The sequence below is a fragment of the Ambystoma mexicanum genome, chromosome 8 (genome assembly GCF_040938575.1).
Source record: "Ambystoma mexicanum isolate Mex_15411 chromosome 8, UKY_AmexF1_1, whole genome shotgun sequence".
Taxonomy (NCBI): Eukaryota; Metazoa; Chordata; class Amphibia; order Caudata; family Ambystomatidae; genus Ambystoma; species Ambystoma mexicanum.
The window spans coordinates 904,452,837-904,471,086 of NC_090929.1; the positions used below are offsets into that span (position 1 = coordinate 904,452,837).

Here is an 18,250-nt window from a genome sequence, read left to right on the forward strand (position 1 = left end):
TATTCAATATTTCATATTGGGTCTCTAGTCCACTTTTCCATACCATTCAAAACTCCATTACATGCTTGACAACGTGTTCGGTATTCAATAGTTCAGCTTGGGTCCCCAGACTCCTTTTCCATAAACCTTTGCTTGACTGACCTCTGCTGTTACACACACCGTGCCCCTGGAGGACCCAGGCCTGAGTGATGCTTCCCTGTCACTCACTTGTGTGCGGCTGCTCCTCCGGGTACTGTGGTCTCGCTCTTGGGTTCTTGCTGGCTCCGCTCTCTCCCACGGATTCCGGCAAGCAGCACTTGCTTCCTCCAGACCTTCTGGCAGCTTTTGGCGGCTTCTTTGTGTTCCCCACTCCCAACAGGAAACACATAGCAATTGGCTCTGCTCAGCTGCAGGCCCTCTGGCGGTCCACTCCGGCCTCTGCGTCTTTCCTGCTTCTCTGCAGTCGGCGTCCTTTCACCGCCCCATCCTCTGCCTGCTCCAACTTGAATTGCCGCGCTCGCCTGCCCAGCTGGTTCCCACATCTGCTGCTTTTTTCCTCTTTTATACACCTGCAACCATTTAGCAGGTTGCAGGTTTGAGCTCTTGATTCTCATTGCCTTTTGTGAAGGCATCATGAAGCAAGACACAGACAACAGATTCAAAGTTCAAACAGAATTGTTTTATTAACTGAAATGTCAGAATGGTTAAAGTCCTATCTTGCCCTATAATACGGTGGGATGTCCCTACCATAAGAAAACTAAGGAATGTCTGAGTCAGAAAGTGCAACTTAAGTCTGTCTGTGTCCAAAACCTATACTTGGCCTCACAGCTAAAGCTAAACAATGTGTAGGGATGTTGGCAATAAAAGAAATAGTGTTCGAAATAAAGTTCTGAGCTTCTACCAGCTCGTAGCTTACTTTTAAGTTCCCTTTACCCAAGTTCAATAAAGTTCCACAACATAATCTGGATTGCCTTCCCCAAGTTCAAGACAGTTCCACAAAACCTCTGGGTTTCTTTGCCCAAGTTCAAGACAGTCAACTTATAGTTATTCTCAATCTTTCAATGTTCAAAAACAACTCCAAATCAACTTTACACTCCTTTTTTTTTAGTTTTTTTTTAACAGTTCAGTCAGATGGTTTTTTCTTATTGAACTTCAGCAACTTCTTTGGTTTTCACAATTGGGGTTCCCTGTTCTAGGCGCAATTGTCAGACCAAACGGTCCATCCATTAAAGGTCACGCAACCAGGAACCTGAGGCTCTCTAGCCCACACAAGTTCTTCTGTATCTGTACCAGTGTGAAAGATCACACTCACTTGGCTTCACCTTGTCAGCCTCTTGGCTTTGCCACAATTTGTCACAGACTTTGGCCTTGCCACGCTGTATTTATGCAAAGTTTGCTTCGCAGTGGTTTTATTGGCTTCACCCGCTTGCTTTCATGCTCTCTCTGAATCTTCCATACTTGCTTTCTTCTGTGTTTTAAACGGCTTATACTTTTCTTTTAAATAGGCAGTATCTGAGTTTCACATACACTTATCAGGTCATAACTCAACGAAAAGCTTTAATTTAGTTGTGTATTCAATATCTGTGATCTTTTACTCTGCTGCTTGCAGATTAAATTGTCTTTAATTTTCTCTCAACCCGTGGCTTTGGGTTTATTTTATTGTGCGCATGCTTTTTCATTCATTTGGCATTCATTATGGTTGCCCTGAAGCCCCCAGCTCGAGTGATTTTTGCTCTTCACTCACCGGTCCATGGCTTTACCTCTGGGTAGCTGTGCTTTCAGTTTCGGCTCTGCCTGATTGTTTACCTTCAATCGCTGGGCACCGCTCGCACTTTGGTTTCTCTCTGTCTCCCCCCAGCAGCTCTGCTTTCTCTCAACAGACACATCCGGTTACCTTGCTTCTTTCTTCTGTGTACGCAGCTCCGGCTGCAAATCTTCAACCATTGAGGCTCCAACACCTGTGGCCTTCTCGTGCCCCACCTAGCCCTGGGCTGCACAGTTACTTGGGGTCATCTGCTGGAGTCCTGGCTCTCCTGCATTGCTCACCTCGGCTGCCTCCTCGTATACAGGATTCCCTGCTGGTCTGGTTGCTGCTGGTCTGCTCCCTTTTTATGCACCTGCAACCACTTGACCAGTTGCAGGTGTGAGTTTCAAATTGTAATTGCCTGGTCGCTATTAGTGGAGCACTAGGGACAGCCTGACCTTTACAACACTTTGCAGGCCTCTTCCACGTCTCAGTACTATAGTGGGCTGAATGAGGGGAGATGTCTTATAACATCTGATAAAGGCTGGGGCCGGAGTTAGGTTGGTCTTCATAAGAGAAAGGGGCATACCATGTCTCGCCTGTGGATAGCTTTTTTTTCACCCTCTTTCTGTGGCTCCAAGATCAATAGTATCGTCTGTTATCCTGGATAGAGGGAAAGGGGTAACAATAGCCCATAAATGTACCTGGGATTATGGGTTCATCATGGAATGGGAAGGGGGAGTACTGCATCTCCCCCCAGGGACCCCCTCTCTCCAATCATGTGATCCTTGCTTCTCCACCCCCAGAGTCAGGATCTAAAAGCGATGGCCTTTCCCTGGCCACCTGAGAAGAGGACGCAAGGGGAGTATGTGTGAGGGTGCCCTCAGGTTTCTCACACTGACCATATTTATTATGACATGTCTGACCCTCAAAACAGTCCCGTACAAGAGTGGTGAAATAGCATGTCAGTGTGCACTACTCCTAGCCTAAATTCTATGGCAATTCCCTTCTGAACAAGAGTACCAACAGCAACCCCATACACGTGTTTCAGCCTTGTTGGGCCTCATCGGTGAGGTGGGGCTGTGCCTCTCTGAGCACAGTGAGCAGGGAGTCCACGTCTGGTTGCCCCCAGGTAACTTGTCTGCTCTTGGCTCAGCTTGCACAAAGCACATCCTGGGAATGTGTGCTGAAGGAAATCGCACCTCTGGGTCAAACACAGGGCCCAGTCATTTCCTTTGTATTTTCTGGCAGTCCTGCCGCCTGCCAGTCTAGTAGAACCAGTAATTATCACACCCTCAGCCCCAGCACCTGTCTTTGCAGAATTAGTTCACTTGTAGATGCGAAGGTGGGAGGCAAGACCTTCTGCCAAACTGGTTTTACCTCTGCCAGGCTGATTGAAGTCCTGTGGGGGGAAGAGCATAATATCCATTGCTTTGCCAGCCCCCACCCACAACATATTCACTAACAATTTTATGCATGCAAAAAGGTATTCACTAACAATTTCATGCACGCAACCAGCTTTCATTTGCCATTTTAGTTTTAAACGTCCTTTTTCTTCATTTGACAAGAACAGATTCACACGTGTGCAGCGTTTCATTTACTGTTTCTAGTGCGGTATTGTATCTGATGTTCTCTTTCCATCAATCCTTTTGAGTGGGTTTGCAGATAATCTTGGTTCATACACATGGAGGGGATATTACAAAGTTCCTTTGATTTCAACACAGAATGAAAGAGAACGCAGTTTTCTCTTATTTTCCGCGTTTCAGAGCGCAGTGATTTACATTACAGAAAAACAAAGCCGTGTCGGTTGCAGTGTGCGATCCTTGCCCCTCATGTGAAGGGACAGTCGGACAAGGCTGTTATTAAGAAATATTGCCTAACTTTTGGCAATTCAGAAGGGACAAAGAAAACGCAGGGCCGTCTTAACTTGCAGATCATATTTTGTGATATTTCAGATGAAAAGGACAAACAATCTAAGGCTGTCTCTCCTGCAGTGTGCAACTTTGGTTTTCAGAGGCCAGAACAGCCGAAGTAGATCCTTTCTGACTGCAAGTCATTTTCTTCATGATTCAAATGACAGGAAAGAACATTTCAGAGCTATTATTTGGGTGGCAGTATTCAATGGTTGCCACACGTGTGCCCTGGAGACAAAAGCACAGTCGTCGTGGAGGCACTGTGTAAATGCGGTTTTAGGTTGAACAAGATTTCTGCAAGGGCCTTAAATGTACCCCAAAATCCCCGACTTTCTGTGCCTCTCCATTGCTTCGAAGCCCAATGCCAGGGGTTGAGTGTCCGTAGTCGAGTGCAACGTCTGCCACGGAACGAATCCGGCTAGAAGCTCCAGGAGACTTCTAAGGACCCTCCAGAAACAGGACTTCCACTTCGAGTCCCCTCATCAGAGTGCAGGACCTAGGGAGCAAAGAGAGTCCAACCGGTGTCCAAGATCTGCAACAGTGCTGTTTTCTAACTGCTGAAACGGCGAGTGATTGACAAACCAGAGGTATTGTTTAGGCTTTGTCCTCCCTCTTGTCCCCACGACTGAGGCTCAGGAACATGGTTCTGCACTGCTGTAGCAAGCCAGAATCCAGCTGGACCACTCTTCTTCAAACCAGAGGTATTGTTTAGGCTTGGGGTACATGCCTTACTGCCTTTAGCCGTGCTCTTCAGTTGGGAATTGCATTGGCTTACCTTTTTAGAGTTGATTTTAACTCTCTTCTTACAGGCTTAACAGTTTGTGACCGACCCTACAAGTGATTTTTTTTAAAGACTCTCTAACTTTAGTGCAAGACTTTGATCTAAGAAGTGCATCAGATCCATAGACTGTTTCCCAAATGACTTTGGCTGTCCCGGCTCCATTGACTTTGATACTGTTTGTCCCTCAGGTGGTAGCTTGTTGTTTACTGTTACTGCTGGGAAAGGCTTATCTAGATTTCATTGGAAGATTTAGTTTTCCTCACATATACTGACCCTTTTCCTTCCCTAACCTTTCCTTTCTACAAACCTCAGAATCTGCAAAGTTTACTAGTGTGATCTATAAATGCCATTGCTGTCATTGCGATGGAAGTCACCTCAGGGTGTAGGAATTGTGTAAGAAGCAGATCCAAAGATTATCCACTAACTTGTTTTGATTCTGGAAAGTAATTTTAAAGTATATTTACATTGTGACAACAAATTGCCTTTTTGAAAAAACACTTATTTAAAAATGTATGTTCATTAATTAAATAAATAACTATTTATAACTGAAACCATGAGTGTGTTAGTTGGCTACTTGTATTTACGGATTTCATTTGTACAGCTCTACAACTCACATTTACCCCTTTTGAGATAGGCCTGTCTGACTGCTCAGTCACTCTACCAACTTGCATAGTACAGACCTATACCAAAAGGTGGGCAACCTAATACCAAGCAGATAAATGTTGTGCAGTCTCACACAGTGGGACTTGACCCATTCTCACCTAACAGTGCCATGCCATGGAGTTTACCGCTGTTCTGAAGCACGTGGTAGCTGGGACTCCTTTTATTGGCAGTCAGTCATGACTCATGACCTTGTCATGACATAACCTTAAAGCGGCAACACCGCAGTAGCCTTCTCTTTCTCTGACCGAGTGAAACAGGATAGTTCTGATTTTTCCAGCCAAACATGTTATTTTCTAAAATGTTAAAACTTTATCCAGTCTCAAATTGAAATAACTTCAATGCATGTCAAAGCGTGAAAAAGTCTTTCACTTCCTGGTGCCAAATCTCCCACTTATGTTTTCAAACGTTGGACGTTACTTACAACTGCGGCACTGCAATACTGTTGCCGCAAGCGTGATGATTCAAATTAAATATACACACTTTCTTTGCTCGGATTGGGTCCCCTTGCAGAAATGTGGCGATCTGTGCTCAACCGGTAATAAGGTTTCCTTGGGCGGAGTTAACTCTTCAAAGCGAAAGCAAACTCTAGCCTAGTGACAGGAATCGAAAGTAAACTCCGAGAGCTGCGGGAGATGTGCAGTCTCAGAACGAAAACCTCGATCGCAGACAAGGCAACGCCCGACATATGTACACGATCCCCCGTCGCTTCAAAAACCCCGTTCCTACTCCACAAGTTCGTGCTGTCCCATCACCACATATGGCGATCAACCAAATTGATTTACGAAATTCTATCTTTGTGCGTATGGTTATTACTGCGACTCAACATGCGGGTTTGTAAACACGATTATTCCTAACAAGGAACCGTTTTGTTTGTAAACCGCCATTTGCTGTCTGCATGCTTATGAATTATTAACCGGATTGCCCAGATCTCTGCATGACATACATGTTGCGAAGTTTCAATTGCTCACGTGTCTGTAAAAGCAGTCCTTCAACCTGCTCTGTGACTTCCTTATTATAATGATGAGTGACGGCAGCTCAGGCGGATAAGCACAACAAGGAGTAGCCCCAGTAAGAAAAGAAAAAAAAACTCCTTCCCACAAGGATTTGTCGGACTCACTCTCTGGTAGTTGCCACCTGCGCACCACTAAACATCTGTATTTAGTCTGCATAGACGGGAGGAGGGGGATTACTGTGGTATGTGTTTTTTCCCTGGCCAATAGCTAATCCCATATGAGCCCGGGTTTAGATTCAATTTAGGAATTTTGGGGAGTATTATGCTTTCCGTCCTGTTTACTCAACAGCCAGCAGGAAAAAAACGTTTTGATCGGATTTGTTCATACTGTTTGTAACAAATTCATTTACATTGCTTTTTATATATTTGTATAGCACACTTAACGCTTGTCTATGCGCTGGTTGCAGCTTAGTATGTTACAGACAGCAGGATAATGCAAGTCAAAGCAGATAACTACGAGGAGCAGATGTGCGCAGGGAGCAAATGAGCACGGAGATCAGATAAGTGCGTAGAAGGGATGAATGCATAGAGGGATGGTGCGTAGTGGGGATGAGTGAGTAAAGGGGGTTGAATCGCGTAGGGGGATGAGTGCATAGAAGGGGCGAGTGCGTCGAGGGGGTGAGTGCGTCGAGCGGGTGTGAGGATTGAACTGACAAGTGGATAGAACGGATGAGAGAATGAGTGGATGAGAGGATAGAACGGACAAGTGGATAGAACAGATGAGAGAATGAGTGGATAGGGCGGATGAGTGAATAGAGTGGATGAGAGGATAGAACGGACAAGTGGATAGAACGGATGAGAGAATGAGTGGATGAGAGGATAGAACGGACAAGTGGATAGAACAGGTGAGCGAATGAGTGGATTGAGCGGATGAGTCGATAGGGCAGATGAGTGAATAGAGTGGATGAGTGGATAAAGCGGATGAGTGTTAGAGCGTATGAGCGTATGAGTGGATAAGTTTACAGAGTGGTTGAATGGACAAAGATGATGAGTAGATAGAACGTATAAGTGGATAAGTGTATAGAGTGGATAAGTGTATAGAGTGAATGAGTGTATAGAGTGAATGAGTGTACAAGTGTACAGAACGGATGAAGGTATAGAACAGATGAGTGTAGAGATGAATATATAGGTCAGGATACTGATGTTGAATGCGTGAAAGACACAAGTGCTTAAAACAGATGAGTGCGGGGAGCAGATGAGTGCGGGGAAGGGATGAATGCGTTAAGGGGGTTGAATTGCGTAGAGGGATTGAGCGTGTAGAGAGGAAGAATGCATAGAGAGGGTGAGTGCGCAGAAGGGGTGAGTGCGCAGAAGGGGTGAGTGCGCAGAGGCGTAGAGGGGGTGAGTGGGTAGAGGGGTGAGTGGGGTAGAGGGGGTGAGTGGGTACATGCTTGAGGCCGACAAGAGTGCACGCGTGGGGCAAATAAAAGTGGATAGGGGGGCATTGACCGGACCGAAGCGCATAGAATTGCGTAACATATAAAGTATGGTTTGGAACGCAGATAACGCTTAAAGAGCATTTAACCCACAATGACTGGAGTACGCATGGCGAACTAAGAGCGCACAGAACGAACTCAAACGCACGCGGCAAGCCGGAATGCATGAATGCGTGACCGAAATATATGGAACAGACTGGGATGCATGGAATGGATTGGAGTGCATGGAACAGACTGGAGCATGCAACGTATATAGTATGATTTGGAATGCAGAGAATATCTGAAAGGGTATATAACCCATCTTATGCCACCACCACGCTTACTCTCTCCTTACATCACCACTCAACTAGAACACAGTGATACTATGACACCATTCGGTATAACTGTTCTCATACCAACACTCGCCGCTCACTCCACATCATTCTAAGTAATCACTGCTGGTAACACAGCCCCCAGCCAGGCGTTCTCTTCAGGCCTAACGCAGCCACATCCGCTCTGGATAAATCCTGCCAGAACGAACACATACTCCTGACCTCTCAACCAGCACACCTACCGCTAGAATGCAGCTATTACACGGTTACCGCACGAGTTGCACACATACCTGGTGCCCACACGCACCCTTTTGACTCTCTCTACTCTCTCTACTGATATGAACTTCGGTTCCCAGGGGCGTTAAACCTACCAGCGCCTTCAGACCATACCAATGGTTTATAAGGCGCCATATAAATGCAAAATAACAATAACAATAAGGGTTGCTGATGACTTTATAGAAACTGTCCCAATGCAAGATGGATACACACGTCATGCCCCATAATTAACCAATAGAGTAGCATCAAAGTCAATAAATAAACCAGTGCCTACCTATTGGTGTTTTTGTTTCTGTCTCGTTATTTTGGTTTTGGCTGCTCCCAGGCCTGTAGGCCTGTATTTGGCACATTATAAATAATTAAATTGAACTAAAATGGTAAAGTGTTCAATCCACAACCACTTCTTTGCTTCTGGCAGTATACGTTCACTTCTGTTAACCGCGCACTTAGTTTTTAAAATATTATTTCAATGTCTTAAGGTTTGACATACTTACTAATGGTACGGCGCAATACCTATGTTTTTGACAGGTATTCAACAGTGGCTTATTTAAGGCAAAGGGTCAAGTGGGAAAACATGACAGAGGGCCCCAGGTGGGCGGGCCATAGACGCAAAGACTAGAGTGGGCAAGGTTGTACAGTGATGAACTTTAGGGACAAATGCTACTTTTTAAAAGTTGTGCTTTTTTTCCAGTTTTCTGTGCTGGGGTTCTCGCTCTAGCTAAAGACAGCTCGGGCCCCTCGCCAGGTTTTGCTGTCAATGGTGGTAATATTGAAAGATCAGGCCTGAAGCTAATGTTGGAAATTATAATGTTCAATGCAACGGGCAATTGGAGGGGACATTACAGCAAGTGATATCAATGTAGGATAATTCCTACAGCATGCAGAACCATTTTGTGCATGTTCCTGGTGTTCTTGCCCCACACACTTGAAATGTCATTGAACATAAACTTAAAGGGCCTATTCATCTCAAAACTTACCAGGGGTTACCTTTTTTGTGGGTGCTGCTTGTGGCACTTGAAAGACCTCTTAACTCCAAACCACCACCTCCTTATCTTCTCCAGATCCACAGGGCCTTGCTGCAGGGCAGTGAAAGGAAATGAAGAGGGAATAAGGGCAGGATAGTGAGGAAAAAAAAGTACTGGAGGAGCAGGTAACATGAAAGCTGGTAGGACAGCAGAGTGGAGAAATAGGAAGGCAGAAGTGTGAGGTAGAGATTGAGATTGAGAATGAGGGTGGGCAGGAGATAATGTGATTGAACTGGTCCAGGTGAGGTAAAAGGGTGAATGGGTGCAGAGAATGACCTAGGGCAGGAGAATGGGGCACTAGTTAATAAGGCACAAGAGTGACTAGGATGGATGGACACAACCTGCTTAGTTAATAAGGCACAATAGTGACTGGAAATGTAGTTTGAAGAAAATTAAAGGGCGCAGAAATTGTCATGATCTCTGCTTCCAAAGGGTCAGGGTTTTCCCAACTCCCTTGGAAGCAGATCCATACCCAGGTTCCGAGTGCCAACCAGTCCCAATTGGGACCTTTTGGACCCAGTCCTGGTGCCAGTGGCACCAGGCTCATAAATATGCCCAGTCCCAGCGCTGGAAGCGCCGGGCTCATAATGCTTGGGTGGACTTACCTGCAGCAGACCATGCTGCTTACTTGCCTGCCAGTTGAGCCTCTGATCCTCTTCTGTTTGGAACTACTTTTCCTGTTGGGTGGGGCAGGAGCCACTCCCTAGATTCAGAACACTGGAACTCTTCTGGAAAGCAGGAACTCTTTTCTTACCTAGGCGTGGCTGTGGAAGGAGACACCTAAGCACTACAGGAGGCTATTTAAACCACACCCGATGGATGAATCTTGCTTTGCGTTATTCTGCATCCTCTGCAGCAGAACGCTCATCGTGTCTTCTGCATCTGATCCTGGGCCTAAGGAAAAAGGCTTACCATCCTGAATCCAGTCTTCAGCAACACCTATAAAGACAAGAAAGAACAGGTTAGCATTACGGTCTTCAGTGACAGCTCTTCACTTACCTGGTCCATCGGCTGTCACCAACGCCTCGCGCTGCATTCCGGCATCTGAAAGACAAAGGCTTACCTACTCTTCGTGCGCTCCGGAGGTCTTCACACTGCATTCCGGCATCTGAAAGACAAAAGCTTACCAACTCTTCGCACGCTCCGGAGGCCTTCGGCGCTGCATCCCGCATCTGAAAGACAAAACAAGGTGCGTTTAAAGACATTGGGGAACTTTAATACTCACGTGCCATTACTCCTTTCCACATCTAACCCAGTGGGTATTCCGGCACCCTGCAGCCGCTCCGAACTTGTACCTGCAAAATAAAAAGACAGTTAGAGCGCATCGTGAAGCAGGCAACAAGCGCTTACTTACGTGCTTCCAGGCGCTTCTATTCATCACGCGGGCTCCATCTTCAACTCACTTCAGCCCGTCATCCGCCATCGCCGGAACCCTGCAAAACAAGAGACATCATTACTAAAGACTTTAAAGACATTAGAATTACTCGAAACTTACCGTTCGTGCAGTAAACGACGGACAGCAGTCCTCTGAAGTCAAGAGGCCTGCTCCCCTTATTCAGTGAAGAAACTGGTTACAGCACCCTGCCCCGAGGCAGATGGAGAGCACAGCGTTCACTTACCTAAGGTGAGAGCGTTAACCTTTGGGGTTCTACAGGAGAAGAGAAAGGGAAGAAGAGAGAGACATTCAATAACCCAGTTCCTTAATCCCATATTTTCAATCTGCAGACATCTTACCCTTCGAGTCAGACATACAGTGCACAGAGGTCCAGCCCAAAGAGCCAGCCGTGTGTTACACATCACCTTTGAAGATACGGTATACGCCCAGTCAAGACCGGCGCCTCTACGGGAATCAGGTGAGCGTTACAGAAATAGAGAGTGGGGGTTCAGGAGTGTAAGGAGAATGGGGAGTAATGAATGTCTAAAAGTCAGGGACAAATGAAGAGTGCGGGAGGGCAGGAGAAAGGGAGAGAAGGGAGGCCAGTGAGTGAGGAATGGGCAGTGGAAGGGCAACAATGTAAAGGCAACTGGTGTGACGTGGGTACACGAGGGAGGGAAAAATGTAGTGAAGGAAGGCAGGTGAGCATGCGTATAGCAGCAAAATGAGGAATAGAGCGGTATCTTACTATAACGCCCCATCCCCATTCCTCCATACTGCATGGGCGTCCCTTCCAACGGAGGGGAGACGGAACCTTTTTCACCAGAAAAAACCTTCTTCCCCTTTAAATTTAGAGGTGCGCGGATGTGCTGCCCTGACTCTGCCCTCTGGCGCCACACCTCAGTCCCCTTTTCCGCGTTGACGGTAACGGGCCAAATTCACCAGCGCTCCTGGGTTTGGCTTCGTCCATGTAATTCCACACGCGGATATTTCTTCTCTTTTGTCTTTTTATCATTCAGGTACTCAGTCCTCAGGCGTCACAGTCCTCCCAAGCGCATGTCGACTTCCACAGGGTTCAGCAGGTGTCCATCCTACGACTGGCTCTTTCCAACTTCAGACCCCCACGCCCTCTGCCTACGTTGCCTTGGCCCAGACCACAGTTGGCAAGCCTGTACAGCGTGCACTGCCCTGTCATCGAGGTCTCTGTGGAACAGACTGGCCAGGTGGAGGGAGCTCTTCCAGAAGTCGCCTCCAGACGACCTCAAGGACTTCGTGAAACATCGATCCAGGCCCAAGGCAGGGCCTCTATTTTCCATCGCACCCCGCAAAGGAGACTCCTTCCCAAGGACTCGCCCGCGCGGCAGGGTCCGCTCAGGTCCTAGTACCAACACGTGCACCGAGGCTGCTCCAGCTACCGGCCTACAGGCCGAGGGATCCTCTGATCCTCCCGGTGACATTGTTGAAGGACCGGAAGGTTCTTGTACCGGGTCTTCACCAGTGGGGGTTCGCCCTTTTACCAGCATTATGTCCGATGGGCCACGCCCTAGTACCGGCAATACGTCCGAGGGGGCGCCTAAACGCAGCTCTACCGGCCCCCGGGCTGAGAGTGTTACACCTACCGGGTCTAGGCCCAAGGAGCAGGGTAGGCATCGCGATCCACACTCAAGAGTCCTGGAGGAGGCTGGGCCCAGTGAGCCGAGCAACACGACACGTGGCAGGCAGCTCGACTAAATGGCCACCGGGCCGGACATTGGCCCCCGTCAGACACCATTCCAGGAGTTCGGCGAGGAATGAGTGTCAAGGTGGGACTGGCCTCAACCAGGTACGTGGCCTACAGCCTATCCTTCATTTGCGCAGGGCAGGTTCCTGCTGCATCTGTATGGTCAGGGTATGCAGCGGCTCCAGCAGCCTCCCATTACCCTGTCTGTATCACCTACCCCTCCTCCAGCCTGTGAAGACCGGTTCTTTGAGAGGTTCCTCGGGCTCATGAAGTCCCCTCGGATGGGGGTTATCCTCAGGGATGCCATCAGGGACGTGCTGCCTCCAATGTCCTCTGCTCCTCAGGCTCCTCCGCCGGCGTCCCTGGCCCTGGTGCAGCCTCTTCCTCCGGCCCCCCAGCCGATTCCTCAGGCGGTTCCGTACAGCCTCCTCCACAGCCTCCGTCTCCGGTCGCTGTACCCCAGCCTCCGTTTCCCGCTACTCCCCCACCTATGCAGGATCCTCCTTACCCACAGGATATGGATGAGGAGGAGGACCCTGACACGCCCTCGTCAGCCAAGGCCTTCCACAAATGTCTTGTGGGTCTGGCGGAGTATCTGGGCCTACCTCAACCCGAGGTCGAGCAACCGGCAGAGCGAGTGCTTGCTGAGGTCCTCACGCAACGCCCCTCTGCCAAAACGGGATTTCCACTGCAGACCGATGTAATCTCCCTGGCCAAAAAGGGTTTGCTCAAGCCCCACTCTGTCCAACCGGTCAATGGACGACTGGACGCCAAGTACAGGCAGATGGAGGGGGATACACTCTTGCTATCGGCCCCTCCTCAGCCACACTCCTCGGCATCACTATACTCCAAGCCTAAGTCGTCCTCAGCCTCCTCCTCTGCGGCGCTGCTAGGCAAGGAGGAGAAGATCTTGGAGGCGTAATGGGAAGAAGCTGCATTCCAAGACATCCTTGCATCTTCGTCAGGCCAACCCCGATGCCATGCTGGCTGCCGCTAACCAAAGGTTATGGCAGGAATTTGCGGACTTCCTCCCGGAACTCCCTACGCAGAGCCAATCGCGTTTCAAGGCGGGACTGGCTGAGGCCAAGCTGGTGGCGCCCAGGACCTCATGGAATCCACTGTGGCCCATATTGACACCTCTGGCCATGCCATCTGTATTGTCACGGACATGAGAAGGACAGCCTGGCTCTGTGCAACGAAAATCAACCCATATGTCCAGGAACGCATATTAGACCTGCCGTTCGAGGGGGGGAGGCTCTTCAACTCCACCCTTGACGAGGAGCTGGACAAAAAGAAAAACAGCTCACAAATGGCCAAGTCTTTATCCATCTTGACAAAGACATCATACACCCAGTCACAGCAGCGCTCCGACAAGGGGCGTATGTACGGAGGGTTCCGTGATCTAGAAACAGAGATCTAGGCAGCCGGACTGCTCGCTGACTCCAAATGGGCACAAGCAACAAAAAAAGGGGGGGGGATAAGGGCCTTTCCCAGTCCCCCTCCTTCGCAACAGCCTCTGAGGGAAAGAAGGCATGACACGCCCCTCCGTGTCCATGTGTCTCCAATGGGGGGCAGGCTTGCTCTCCATGTACATTTCTGGCGCCAGAATTTCACGGACCCCTGGATCCTATCCGTAGTATCCACGGGGTACCGCCTACCCATCCCAGCCTCTCCTCCCTCTTCCCCCCCCCACTCCCGCAAGTTGGGACAGCAACTCTTCTGATGGAGATCCGGTCACTCGTAGTGATCCAGGCCGTGGAGGAAGTCCCAGCCTCCCAGCGATGCTTTGGCTTTTACTCCAGGATTTTTGCCATTCTGAAAAAGACCAGGTGGGCCTGAGAGTTGTGCTGGACCTTTCTACCCTCAACCTCTCTTTACCTCTACAAAAATTCAAGATGGTTACGCCAGCCTTCATAGCGGAGACATTGCGCAAGGGAGACTGGATGTGCTCCCTGGATCTAAAGGACGCGTACCTACACGTCCCGATTTGGCAGCCCCATCGTTCTTTCCTACAGTTCAGGATCATGGGCTACCATTTCCAATAGAAGGTTCTTCCTTTTGGCCTAAACTCGGCTCCAGGGTCTTTACCCGACTCATGAATACGGTGGCTGCCCTCCTCAGAGCGCAGGGACTCCACATCCACCCAAACCTCGATGACAGGGCTACATCTCCGGAAGCGGTTCACCACTCTTCCCATGCCCTTATGAACACACTGCACAAACTGGGCTTTTTTGCTCAATCTCAAGAAGTCGCAGCTGCAGCCCATGCAGACTCTGACATTCTTCGGCCTCATCTGGGACACGCGCTCAGAGAGGGTGTTCCCGTCGGAGGACAAGATCTCAGCCATCAGGAGGGCCACTGCTCGCTTCCTCAGCAGAGAATTGACCTCGGCCTGGTGGTACCAGCATCTCCTGGGTCTCTTGGCAGCAGTCCTATTAGCCGTCCCACACACGAGACTCAGGATGAGGAGGATTCAGCTGCACTTTGCGGCTTCATGGAACCAGGAGCGGGGCTCTCCATCCGAGATGATCAACGTTCCTCCATCTCTCCGCCCAGACTTCACATGATGGTCCAGGGACTGCAACCTTCGGATGGGCAAGCCCTTCCGGCCTCCCAACCCGCAGGTCACCATCACCACGGACTCATCGCTCGAGGGCTGGGGAGCCACCCTGGACAATCTCTCGGTCCACAGCACCTGGACTCAACAGGATCAGGAATACCACATCAATTGGTTGGAGCTGAACACTATCTGGCTAGCGGTCAGAGCATTCCTCCCATTTCTCAGGGGCAAGGTTGTCCTCATCCAGACAGACAACTCGACCAGCATGTACTATATCAACAAGCAGGGAGGCACCAGATCCCCTCCACTGTGGAGACTGGCATTCAGCTTGTAGGAGTGGGCCCTGGAAAACATCTAACTCGTGGCAGTCCACCTCCCGGGGGAATCCAACCTGGAGGCAGAGTGGCTCAGCAGGTTGGGAGCGGACAATTATGAGTGGCAGCTAAACGACCACGTGATTCAGGAGATCTTCAACAGATGGGGTCTCCCCCAGGTGGATCTCTTTGCCACCTGGCACAACAAGAAGTGCCCTCAGTTCGCCTCCTGGCTGGGACCGGGCCCCGGCTCCCTGGGTGAAGCATTTCGGATTCAGTGGAACGGCATGACAACGTACGCCTTCCCGCCCACTCCGCTGATGCACAGAGTGATTTGCAAGATCAAGGAGTCTCGACAGCTCAACATCATCCTAATAGCTCCATGGTGGCCAGCCAGGCCATGGTTCTCGGAGATGCTCAGCCTCTCGGAGCTGCCTCCGATTCACCTTCCGACCGGCCCAGCGCATCTTCTGGTGCAGCAGGGTGCCAGGGTCATCCACCCCGCGCCACACAAACTAGCCTCACAGCATGGTTCCTGAGCAGGTAACGCTAAGGCACCTCAGCCTATCCCAGGCTAATCTGGAAATCATACCGGGCGCAAGGAGCAAGGCTACCAGGGCCCAGTACAAAAGTAAATGGACCAGGTTCTGCCACTTGGCAGACTCTAAGGAAATCGACCCCCTGGCATGTATGTTGGACGACGTGCTCTCCTTTTCGGCGCACCTCGCCCACTGTGGCGTACAGGTGGACACCTGCCACACTTACCTTGCAGCCATCAGGGCTTACAGGAACTCGGAGGAGGGGTGGTCTTCTCCTCCAATCCGATAGTCAATAAACATTTGACGGGGCTCGCAAGGCTCTACCCGCCCATCAGGAGGCCACACCCCCTGTGGGACCTAAACATAGTCTTGGGCGCCCCGGCACACAAGCCGTTTGAGCCATTGGCGTCCGCAGACATCAGGCTGGTCACCATTAAGACGACCTTACTAGTCGGCCTTCTCGGCTTGCAGAGTCCGTGAAATCCAGGCGCTGGTCGCCTCAGAGCCATATACTACCTTTCACAAAGACAAAGTAGTCCTGCGGACACACCCAGCATTTCTGCCTAAGGTTCTGTCTGCTTTCCATTTGAACGAGGAAATAGTCCTTCCTATGTTTTTTGCTGATTCTAAGGACAAGGCACAGTGAGTTCTGCACTGCCTGAATGTCAGGCGTGCCCTGAAAATCGACCTTGACAGGACCAAGGGCTTCCACAGGTCAGACACCCTGTTTGTCACTTTCGGAGGTGCAAGACCAGGCTATCAGGCCTCCAAGGCCTCCATATCCCGCTGGATGGTCTCGGCCATCAAAGAAGCATACGGGGGCCAGCACAAGCAGTTTCCGACAAACATGCACTCCCGCGCAGTCAGGGCCAAGGCAACGGTTATCGCATTCCAGCGCCATGTTCCTTGGCAAGTCATAAGCAGGGCGGCCACTTGGGCCACTCCCTTGGCTTTCTGCAAGCATTACTGTTTGGATGCCGTCTCTAGATCTGATGTGGCTTTCAGACAGGTGGTTCTCAGGAACCTATTTTCTTAAGGAGGGTCTCCTCTCCACCCTGGAGCTACATTCAGTTGTAATCACCCATGCAGTATCGAGGAAAGGGGACAGAACCTAAGAGCAATTATAAGTTACTCACAGTAGTGACTAATGAGTCCCCTTTTCTCCATGCGTCCCACCATCCTCCCCCCAAATAATACTGGTGTCATTAGGCAATGTTAAATCTATTGTCGACGCGTCAATGGGGACCGAGGTGTGGCGCTGGAGGGCGGAGTCAGGGCAGCGCATGCTCCCAGGGCTGCACCGCCGTGCGCTTCTAAATTTAAAGGGGAAGAAGGTTTTTTCTGGTGAAAAACGTTTCGTCTCCCGTCCCTTGGAAGGGACGCCCATGCAGTATGGAAGAAAAGGGACTAGGAACTAAGAGTATGTTAGTCACTACGGTGAGTAACCTATAATTTATAACAAATAACCTTTGACCGAAATGGAGAAAGAAAAGGCGAGAGGAGGATTAAGAGAATGAAGAAAGGACAGAGGATGACAGTGTTCTAAAAGATCCGGAAAGTGTGGAATAGAGAGGAAATTGCAAGTAAGGAAAAAAGGAGGGCAAAAAGACTGCTCTATAGGAGAAAATGGAAGTAGGAGGAAGAGGAGGAAAAAGGGAGCATATTTATTTATTTATTTATTTACTCGACATGTGTACGGCGCCTCTACAACAAATGGTGTTTCAAGGCGCCACAAGACAAAAAAATGGGTGAGAGGAACAAGGGAGAAAATAACAATCACGGTCCTACTAGCCCTTGTGACTTTCGGATCGTGCAAGTGCAGTAACAAGAAGTGCGGTGGGGGGGGAGTGCTGGTTTGCGCGAGGTGCTAGGATGGGAACGGAAGTGCATGGCAAGAGGAGAAGAGTGCAAGTGAAAGGACTCAGAACAGAATGGGGACAGGGGGGCACTGGGGCTAGGTGAGTGCTATGGGAAGGCCAGGTGGGAAAATGCCAGGTGTTGCATGGGGTGCAGGGAGTGAGGGTCCCGTGTGAACTGTGCAGAAGGGGGTGAACTAGGCATTGGGGGGCCTGGTTCCCCGTAGAACTCAGAGGAAAACCAGGCAGCCAGTCATTGCGGCAGATGGGGGCGTTAGCAGGGGAGGGGTGGGGAGAGGGAAGGAAAAAGAGAAATGGAGGGTCTTGAGGAGCTTCCGTAACTTAAGGAGATCCGTCTCAAACCTGCGAGGGACAGGGAGACCATTCCAGAGGGGTGACGTGAGGTTGGCAGGTGCTTGCCCTAGCTGCCCACCTATACGCAGTCGCTGCTGCAAAAGATAAATGTACAGGTAAACAATTAAAATGCAGCCACTTCGATAAGAATGTATGCTCCATTAGCACCCCCAGCTTCAGCTTTGTGTCAACCACATTTCAATAAACCAATTGGAGGGTGATAATCCAGATACAGGGGTGCCTGGTTAAGGACTCTTGCCTCTTAAAAGGTGTGATTGGTGAGTTATAATAAATGGAAGGGGAGTATAAAGCTGCATGCTGTGTAAAATAATGGCTCAAGCAGATTACCTTATATTGAATTCTCCTTCACTGTAATCCTTTTTTTTTTTAAA

The 18,250-nt window shown here is 49.5% G+C and overlaps 1 protein-coding gene across 6 annotated transcripts in view; it reads left to right on the plus strand.

Annotated features, from left to right (window-relative positions):
• PARG (poly(ADP-ribose) glycohydrolase) overlaps positions 1-18,250 on the plus strand; it is a 2,316,516-nt gene that overhangs the window by 359,502 nt on the left and 1,938,764 nt on the right. Inside the window, exon 1 of one of the 6 annotated variants that reach the window (XM_069610803.1) lies at positions 5,681-5,876. The exons of the other annotated variants lie outside the window; for them this stretch is intronic. Within the exon in view, the coding sequence (XP_069466904.1) occupies positions 5,766-5,876 (111 nt within the window). The 5' untranslated portion in view covers positions 5,681-5,765. Of the gene's footprint in view, positions 1-5,680; positions 5,877-18,250 lie in introns of those variants that run through there. 6 annotated transcript variants of the gene reach the window in all.